At 48.7% G+C, this 10,276-nt stretch overlaps 1 protein-coding gene across 1 annotated transcript; it reads left to right on the top strand.

Annotated features, from left to right (window-relative positions):
* Positions 1-2,735: 2,735 nt before the first annotated feature.
* On the top strand, positions 2,736-6,238 carry LOC135396073 (domesticated amidase effector 2-like). The gene is made up of 4 exons (XM_064627111.1): positions 2,736-2,841; positions 5,462-5,685; positions 5,762-5,893; positions 5,988-6,238. Exons 1-4 carry the CDS (start codon positions 2,790-2,792, stop codon positions 6,072-6,074), a joined length of 495 nt encoding a protein of 164 aa, XP_064483181.1. The 5' UTR covers positions 2,736-2,789; the 3' UTR covers positions 6,075-6,238.
* The last annotated feature ends 4,038 nt before the right edge of the window (positions 6,239-10,276 follow it).

Raw genomic sequence — 10,276 nt, 5'->3', positions numbered from 1 at the left:
TCCTCCTAAAATTTCTTTTTCTTCAAGTTCTTAAGAGAGGTCAGCCAATACTTGGCTTGCTACTCTATGAAAAAAAAACAAGTTCTACAAGTTCTGACTGGTATATCTACGGCGTACAAGAAGCGGCTTAGAAGCTTTGGTATCTATGCTTGAATAACCTTGATCTTGAGGAGACAAAAAAAGGAGGGGACAACACGACACAGTCCCTGTATCGTGTTGTCCCCTTCGTTTTGTTTTCTTTTTTTTTCTTTTTTGTCTTCTCAAGTTCAAGGTTTTTCAAGCATGAATGTTCACCAGCTTGCCGCCATTTTGACGATTTTATCTTGGCATTTATGTTTATTGCGAAGTCATCAGCGGTGCAAAATGTACTCATATGCATAACGCTGCAACAGCAAAAGAACATGAAATCCAATTTCAATGGATCCCTGCCCACTGTGGCATAACGGGGAATGAGGTTTCGGACGCTGCTGCACGCCGAGCACTTCAGCGCGGTCAATTGCAGCCAATTAGGTCCATATAGTTCACTAAAAACGCGCTGCAAACAGAGTGATCACTGAACTCATGCAGGAAATGTGCAACACCCTATGGTTACCACGGACTTCTCTCTTGTACCAGGTTGACCCTGAGGAAGAGAGACCGGCCAAAGAAACAGGCCCCATCCATTTACTTCGCAGCAACTTGGCAGTAGACTGTATTCCTGTTTGTGTTTGTTCGTTTTCAATCCATGAAGTAATTAGGAACATACGCGGTGTCTGTTTTTATTGAATTCTATTTTGCATCGATGAGCAAATTAGAATGGTGCAAGCGAGCTGGTGTACCGTAGTAAGAGGTAACGTTTGTAGAGGACGATGCAGTTCCTCTACACGAGTCCTGACCGGCGACGATGGAATTTCCCAGCGGCCAGATGGTCGTGGCCTCACGCTAGGACGGTGCCGGTAGAACTGGCTGCCAGGCGCTGTAGCTCGCGGCAACAGAGGCGCGTCGTCGTCGTCGTCGTCGTCCACGGGCCACCGCATCACCCCCCCCCCCCCCCTCAGACGCGGAGCGGTGCATGCAGTTGAGGTCCGCGTCGATACCATGAAGAGGAGAATGAGGGCGACTCGTGCATGGTGGACGATTGGACACACGGCTTGAGATTGTGGCTGTTGATGTAGCAGCAGCGGGATCGCGGGAACAAGAGCGCTGCGATCCGGGCGGGTTCCAGAGATGAGGTGTGAGTGCTGAGTGGCTGAGTGGTTGGGCGCTTGAGTGGTTGCTGACTGTGTTGAGTGGCTGCAGATTGTGTTGAGTGGCTGCAGATTGCGTTGATTGATCGTTGCTGGGCGTTGACTGTTGCTGATTGAGTGCGTTGAGTTGCGTTGAGTGATTGTTGCTGAGTGGGCGACAGTACCGCGACTGGTACAAGAGCGTGAATGCTGGTTGTCGGCAGAGAAGTGCCGGGGAGGACCATCATGAAGCAGGTGGAGACCGGAAAGTGAACTTGCTGCGATCTCCCTGCGGGTCCCCGGTGGAACTGGGGTCCCGGTGCGACTTGCCTGCCAGAAGGTGGTTCGCTGCTGGTTTGCCGCCGAAAAATTTAGGATGGTGAATGGCCTAATTACGCCGAACATGGTGTTCATTGTTCGGGTCACCAAATGTAGAGGACGATGGAGTTCCTCTACACGAGTCCTGACAGGCGACGATGGGATGTCCCAGCGGACTGATGGTCGTGGCCTCACGCTAGGACGGTGCCGGTAGAGATTGCTGCCAAGCGCTGTAGCTCGCGGCAGCAGAGGCGCGTCGTCGTCGTCGTCCACGGGCCGCCACACGTTTCCTTGAGTTTGAGGAACACACAAGACGAAGACAACGCAAGTTGGGTTATCGTCCTCTTTGTATTGTGTGTTCCTCAAACTCAAGGAAATGTTAACTCCCTCTTTATTTTGCAGACCGGTTGTAATTCCGGGGGGACATTCTTCTTCTTCTTTTTAAGTGTTAAGACAGGTCAGCCAATATTTGGCTTTCTACTCTTTGCAAGCTTTGCTTCCGCTTTGTTCTCCATCTGTCTGTGTTGGCCATCTATACAATTGTTGGTTACACTTACGATATTATTTGATAGATTTGTGACACTGGCCTATTCCGAGTCATTTGTACACTTCGAAGCCATTCTTAAGCGTTTGACTTGACGTATTCCAGAGAGGCGATTTTCCGGATTTGGTAGCAGACTTGACAAATCCGGATTAAAAAATTGATTTGATTTCACATCGAAAACGTAAACCCATATTAAAAATCATTTGATTTGCTGACACAAATTTACAATCGGATTTTATATGAATTGGATTTACCGTTATTGGTAAAACGGGTATTTGATCTGAATTCGATTTTGTCGTCAAATCCACGTACGTCATCGATGCCAACAAATGCTCGCTTTTCAATTCAGTACTATATGAACATTCATTTTTCTCAATGAAGTTTTTTTTTTCTCAGGACGTGAAGCTCAGTTCGATCAAATGGCAGCCATGTTGTGGCAACTGTCAGATATTTGTGGGAAAATTGTTCCGCATTGTCCCAGCGGAAAGTGACTGTGATATCACCGGTCGTGACAAACGCTGAGCAGCGGTAGAGGATTATAGGATGATCAAACACCCCCATACCATCGCCATCACTCCATTTATTGCTGTTGTTGCTCGCCATAAAATCAAGCAGGAAATAGATAATATTACGTTATTTCCATGTGACCACCGCTCACGCCTTTATTAGCGCGGGTACATAAGCTCTAGCACGACGAATCATCGAACATTCATCGCGAGAAAATGAGGTTTCCAATGATATCCACAGCGGCGTTATTGCTGGCTTTAGTGACGGGTAAGTGGACTTGTTCAAAGGGAGTAGGCTGGCCTTTGGCACAGCCTGCTACTTTTTTTATTTATTTATTTATTTATTTATTTATTTTACTAATCACCAGCAAGGTAGAGATGTAGTTCGTATATTCCTTATTAAGAATTGCTTTTGCGATGACTTTTCTTTCTCGGTAACCACTGCTCTTTGCTTTCCTTGAGACAGCTGGGGACTTGGGTGGCATAAGATTGGATCGTAAGTATTAAGGAATATCGAGAGGTCTGACAATACAGGAAAGTATCTCGCTAGTGGCGGGGTGCTATGCATCCAGCTGTGAAACGCCCACTACATTGAGAATTTCACCTCTCTGATCACAGTAACTCCACATCCACTTCTCACAAACGTCTCCGTTCTGTTGTTTTCATTCCGTCACCATTCCAACGGTCCGAATCCCAGTACCGGCTGTCCAGTCTCAGTAACTCTCTGAGTTTTCCCCAGAAGCACGGTCCCCCGCCCCGAACAGCATAGCTGCCACGTCAGGCAAGCAAAGACACCACGACGTCGCGTCTTGCGCTATCTAACCGCTGTGATTTTTTTTTTTTTTTCGTATGAGAGTACTGAGGCCCCCTGAATGAGGCGACCATCCTCGCTCCAGCCTTCTCTATCCCAACAGGAACACACTTCGTTGCTTCAATGCGTAGTTCATCCACGCTACATTTGTGTGTAGACCAGATCACCTTGCCGTAGCCTATACCAAGCGTCTCCGTATTACCTTAGGACTTAGGAGACCTAATGTACTGTGGACTACAGGAGAGCAGTTTGAACTGTGCGTCACCTCCCATTTCGCCGTTGTCACCGCTTTTCCGAGTGCGATCAGCACATTCCGCAATGGAAACACCCCATCTCATCGTCATCATCTATTGTTGTTGTTGTTCCACAATGGGAAGTGCTTGTACCAGCGTTGTATAAATAGTGCAGTGCGGACATACACGTGCCCTCGTAGTAGTACTCCGCGACCTTATTCAGTAACACTTTCGCTTTACATCTTGTTGTTTGGTAGAGGTAAATAAAATGTAGTGTCATGTACATCGGTAATGTGGCGGATTACATTTCCCAGCATTAGGTTTTACTGGCAAGGTAGTCTATGGCCTTTTCGATGAAATGGCGTGGGTCTAAAACGCAAGAACCTGTGAAGCTTCTCTTGTTTTTAGACTGTCCACGTGTATATGCTTTCTGGTAAAGGAGGGTACTGCACTGTTCTCAGTTGAGATGTCCATCCTTACATCCATACAGAGGTTCCAAATGGCGTTTAATGAACGTTGTTCAGGAAACAATGTTGAATTGCCGGTGAGGACTTTCCGACAGTCCAGATACATACGTCATCCCCATATATCCACAGATTGATCTTTCTAGGGATACAGTTTTCAGGGCCGCTCATGACGATGTTATATAACTATTCACTCGGGACGCGTCCTTGGTGAACACCCAGCTGCTATCTCGTATTCTCCTGCTCTAAATAAAATATGTCGTTGTGTTAGTCAGCAACCCATGTCAATGCCGCCTATATCTGGGGCTGGAACGGTGCATTAAGGGCACTGGTGTGGGAGGCTCACAGAATTGCTGTAAGGAACACTTATGGGTGACTGATAAAAGCGGGTAAAAACCTGTTGGTAGCAGATGAAACTGGTCATGGGCTCTTTGCGGTATTCAAAACAGTGCCTAAACCCTTGCACAGGCGATGGGCGCAGCTTCTCTTTACCAGTGATCTCGGCATAATTCCGTTCCACTAATGTATGATATTGGCCAGGGATGATATTAGCCAGACCTCCAAGATAGGGGGGGCTCGATACGAACACTCGCCCGACTTCCCCTCCTACCCCCCCACTCCCCCGCAGATCCTGGGTGCGACAACTCACACATACTTGTGCACACCGCAAAATGCGGGTGAAAAAAAGAACTAATATATTCGATTTGGGCGTTCACAATACGATTACATGTAGGCTGCCGTGACCAATCAGGCGATGTCACGAGATTGGAAGTATTTTGAAAAGCTCATACTTTGAAAACCATTCAAGAGTGCTGCTTAGATAGATGCCATGAACTGAAGAACTTTCGCGATCGTCACATTGGTACTCCCCCTATATATTATTTTCTCCTCGGATTTGCACGATTTGCGTGGGTCGGTCCGTGGTAGGTAGGGGGCTCGAGTCCACCCTAGCTCCCCGTGGCTACGCCACTGGATATTGGTATCGCTTTTGGTGGAATATATGTAGCGTATGCAGTCCATGAGGTGGGCTCGTCCTGCAGTTGCGTCCGCCGCGTCATTCCCGATTATTCTGCACTGACTGGGCGGTGTGTTGACTATCGAAATCGTCTCACGATTCAATACGAATCGAATGCTGTCGTTTTTCCCCTCGTGCAATGTCTCAGTAACGTGCAACCTTATGTTACAATAAATGAAGTGAATGACCTTTTCCAGGTTGGGGGAGGGGACAGTGTAGGCAGGCAAGCAATGGACACTAGACAGTCGAATGACGGCAATCGCAACCTCTGATATGCAGAGGATCCGGGGAATAAGGCTCAAATTATGATGACGACGTCTCAGTATATCATGACGACCTGCGAGTAACGAGAGCAATTTTCACAGATGTCCTTGGAGCCCCAGGGGGGGGCCACGTCCCCATATTTCGCCCCTCTCGGAACTACTTCTCCTCATCAGAGCACGGATTAATTGGTTGCGACAACGTCACTGGGTTAGAGGGCACCTGGGTTTGGAACGGAAACGACACGAACCAATGTGTGTCTCTGGTCAAGCGAAAATGCGATAACATGATACGCTATACTACACAACAGTGGGTCATGGGCATAGAGGTGAGCTGCACTGGGCCAACTCTTGCTTTGTACGTCATTTACAGATGTACGGCTATATATGGTTTTCTTTCTACAGGTACGTCATAATTGTGATAAAATCCGCCCGTGGACGGCCATTGCAACCTTCACGGCTGATGGCGACAAGTATCCATTGGATCATGGCCATGCAGCCATTTTTGAATCCTGCAGCCCTCCAAATTGCATATGGGTATGTCACCAACACACGTTCTTCACTTGCTCAATTCCATTGCTTTGTAACAGTCATAGTCAGGTATCGAGGGGGTGTCACACTGTTTGTGCAGGTTTACGACCAGAATGTTACCCAGCAGGTGCATCGTCAGCGTTTCTGCGACTACGCCGACAACTTCTCCACTATTCGGCTGCCGTAGAAAAGTACGTCAGAAAAAAAGAAATCTTTGATCCAATCTGTATCCTATCTCTGATTGCTTGCCTTGCAAATTAACTGGTTTGCATTTTACGCATTTTACTTTTCGTTCTTTTGGTGTTTTGCCCGAATGAGACTATATAAAAAAATAAAAGCTTCCAACACGAATGAGTTTCTGTAATATGAGTCACGTGGTGCAGATGACAGCGTCACAATGCTATCCGTGATGCTCCAAAGCCTATACAGGACGCTTCGTAGTGAAGAGTGTAGTGGTAGTAGGCCTATCGGGTTGACGTCATTTATGACGGCGAGCGCGACCTACAGGGTGCGCCCTAAAAGTCACGTGATCCGCCGGCAGTGTGGAAACAGCGGGATGCCCATTAACGGTAGTGGCCGTCGTTGATCGTGATTATGCGATATTTATTTATTTATTTATGACAATACCTCACGTGCCCTCGGGGGACGTTGTGTGAGGGGGAGGTTACATCAGCAAGAATATAATACAGAACAGAAGCAGTTGAACACTTTGCAAAAGAAAGAAAAAGCTTATGTGAAAACGTTAAGAAAACATATGCGATGATAGGGAAATTAGACACCGAAACTGGCAGCAAGCTGGCTGCGAAAAACTGAGAAGTCGGAGTTAGCTACGATAGACTGGGGAAGGTCGTTCCAAGCACTGATGGTTTTGGGGAAGGAAGAAAATTGAGAAGCTGCTTTTAGCTACAAGTCGTCAGCAGCTACGCGTGGAACAACAACAATGACAATTATATTCTGACGATCAAGTGGGGAGGTTTTCCAGCCTAGGAGTGGAACGCTACCCCATAGCTAGGGGGTCTAATATTAGTTATAGCGGTAATGATGAGAGATAACGATGATGAGAGATGACGATGATCATGAGAGACGACAATGATGATCGGACTGGCGATGGTCGTGATGGTGGGAATGTCCAAGGGCGCTGTCGAGGTCACAATGAGTCCATTAGGCAGGTCGTCTATTAAAAAAAAACTACATGACGTAAGGCGGCCCTGGAGTGGACCACGGTGTCCAAAGGGCCGAGGACGCACGACAGGTTGAAGGGGCGGTTGCCAAGGGTGGCAAGCTGTGATTGCAGTGCACCCTCTCGTTGGTACAATCCGACAGCGGAGGAGTATGTGATCTACGTTGGCAAGTACACGACACTCGTTGCAAATTGGGCTAGCCTCGCAGCCTAGGTCGTAGCGATAGAACGGAGTGAAGGCCACGTTCAGACGTAGCCTGCGGATGAGGGATATTTGCATGCAGGCGGTATAACAGCGTTGGGTCTGCACTTCGCAAAGGGGATCTGGTTGGAATGTCGCGTTGCCACTGTATGGTAGACCAGGAATCAAACAAATGCCTGAGGAGGGATCTTCTGTCTCCTCTCGAAAGTATAATGGACGTAGAAGGTCGTTGTTGATGTGTAGCGGCAGCGTTGGCCTCGTGGTTCCCAGTTATTCCGCAATGCCCTGGAACCCACTGAAAGGCAACGGAGTGCGAGCGTTCTTGTAGAGACTTCAGGGTGCACAGGATATCCATCACCACTGAGGATAGGGAACCGCGGATGACCATGCTTTTAATGCACAGGAGAGCTGCTCTGGAGTCGGTATAAATTACCCATTGCCGCGGCCCACATCCTGCCGCATATGTCAAGAATAACAGGATAGCATAAAGCTCAGCGAATGTCGACGTGGCGGGTTTCAGCGCCTCGGGGGCTCGAATCCTTTGTACCAATGTCTGAGGAAGTCCGTGCAAGACGGAAAGGATGTACATTACTGAGCCACGAACCAGGGCATCGTGCAACATGAGATCTTTCTCGTCGCGTCCCCACCTCATACCTGCGAAGTGATGGATCACGTTGACACAACGTTTGACCTTCTTTTCGAGGACGTCTATGTGGCGCTTCCACGACAAGTTCCATGATCGAGTTACGCCGACAAACTTGTGATGAGCCAGCTGCTCCAGTAAGTTTCCACCAATATACAGGCGACATCTATGCATGTCGTTGCGCGTGAAGGCTAGAACAGCGCTTTTCTCTGCGGATATCTTCATTTCTTCCTAGAGCAAATACTGACGAATGGCATCTAACGTGCGCTGAAGACGCTGACGGAGCGCTGGACGGGAAGCACCTGTAGTCCAAATACAGAAAGTCATCGGCATATAGGGGCAAGTTGACTTTCCGCTGAAGGCAGGTTCCAATGCCCCCCATAGCAGCATTAAAGGGGAGCGGGCTTAGGACGCTCCCTGCGGTAGCCGCCGACTCTAAAGCGAAACGCACCGCTTCCAAAATATCGTCGCCACTGGCGCGGCTGATCTGAGTATCCCTAATTGGCTGCGTTATATATGTATAAATATTTGGATGCTCATTTGCCTCCGAGAACTGGCGCCAGTCTTCCTTCGCGCTGATTGGGCGAGAGCCATTTGATTGAGACGCGAGGATCCGTACGGTCGGTCGAACGGAGGAGATAGAAAAACGACGGAGGAGACATCATGTCTGTTCGGCCACGCATGTTCTCCCAGACTACGACCGTTGTGCTCGCAGACGCTAGCGTGTAGTTTAGAGGGTTTTGAATGCTTTAGATCTAGATTGTGGCGAACTGCTAATGTGAAAACGGAATGGCACATCCAGCTGATCATCACAACAGCGGGAAGACGAACATGACAGGGAATTAACTATGAAAGAACAGGGTATTCCTGCACCTCCAAAGGACGCAGAAATCGTTATAGAGGAAGTCTGCACTCTTTCCGATGTCCCGCAGATGAACGGTAAGACAAGTTTGGTCACTTTTTGTTATCGAAGGAAGTAATGCAGGTTTATCATGTTAGGTGTATTACGTACAACACTTACGAGTCACTCTGTACGTTAGCGGGGTTTCATAGTGCAGTGCGTTGCCGTAACTTGTGCGTTTCGGATATGCCGCAAATCAAATTGTGTGGATATGCTAGTTGCCCCTCAAGCGCGTCGCAGCCGTTCATTCACTGTGAACTACGAACATTTGTGACACGTGTGCTTTGGTATTCAAGTACGAAATCAACGTCGATTGCCTATATTCATAACAGTGATTTTCGTTCAGAGTTACGGATCGTCAATAGATTGTTTTTGTTCGTTTTAGTGCTCCCGCTGCCATTGGCAACAACGACGCACCTGGCCCAGCTATTTTCGAAAACTGTATACCTGTACATTCTGGGTGTGCGAACTGCGATTGGCTTTTGAACTGCTCTTCGATGCCGAAGCACCTACAGCTCCAGTGAAGCCTGTTACAAGACGTGAAAAGATATGTACTGTAACTTTTTCGAAGCAGTTCCCGAGGATAAATGAACTTCCACTATCGCTTTTTGATTGTCTGCTTTGGGACAACATGATCGTTGCTTTACAGCAAGCGCGGAAGAAAAACGGACGAAGCCGGGGCTGGGGGTAGGGGGGACGAGAGGAGAGACGAAAAACCCGAGGATAAAAGAGGAAGGAGGTTGGGAAAGGAGGTCGGTCTGCGCATGCGCACTTGCCCCGTGCTTTTTTCCCGCGCTGCTGATCTGGGACGCTGTGGGTGGCTCCTGCAGATCACGTGGTTTGGGCGCCCGCCATCTTCCCACGGCCATTGCGTCAATGGGAGCTTCCGGCGGTGCGTTTCGCTTTAGAGCCGGCGGCTGGCGGTACCTACTGAGAGATGGGGAATTGCTCTGTGTCGCCTTGTCTTGTCCGGGCGACACACACACACATAAAAATGGGATGATGATGTGGTGGGTCATTCCCCACCGTTATGGCGATACAACTGCCCCATTGCTCTTGTGGAAGGGATGAGAAAGGAATTATGATGGAAAGGTGCCCTATTAGAGTTTATCCATTAGTCCAGTATTGGAGAGGAACTCAGCAACAACTCGTAGGCCTTGCATCTGATGTGAGGGGTCCGATCATGGCCCGAGAATTTTGGCTAAGTCGAACTGGCGTTGATGGACGCGTTGCAGAGCAGTTTCCACGAGGGCGCGCTCGCGATCGTACCGCCCGCAGACCACGAGGATGTGATGGAGGTCACCGAGCACACCACATGGGGAACAGAGGCTCGATGAGCCGACACCGAGGAGATGTTTGAAAGCCGGTGTAAAAGCCACATTAAGTCTCATGCGGTGCAAGATTGTGGTAAAGGAACGTGGCATTCGGCGGGGGAGAGTATGGGACGATGGTGGGGTACGTCA

This window comes from Ornithodoros turicata, chromosome 5, assembly GCF_037126465.1.
Source record: "Ornithodoros turicata isolate Travis chromosome 5, ASM3712646v1, whole genome shotgun sequence".
Taxonomy (NCBI): Eukaryota; Metazoa; Arthropoda; class Arachnida; order Ixodida; family Argasidae; genus Ornithodoros; species Ornithodoros turicata.
This window is presented reverse-complemented; position numbering and strand designations above follow the sequence as displayed.

What these genes read in the sequence shown, in the direction of transcription:
- LOC135396073 (XM_064627111.1), top strand. Translation starts at nt 2,790, where the DNA reads ATGAGGTTTCCAATGATATCCACAGCGGCGTTATTGCTGGCTTTAGTG. An exon ending in ATTGCTGGCTTTAGTGACGG is followed by an intron (nt 2,842 to 5,461) that starts GTAAGTGGACTT and finishes CAATTTTCACAG; the next exon opens with ATGTCCTTGGAGCCCCAGGG. An exon ending in GCCCTCCAAATTGCATATGG is followed by an intron (nt 5,894 to 5,987) that starts GTATGTCACCAA and finishes CTGTTTGTGCAG; the next exon opens with GTTTACGACCAGAATGTTAC.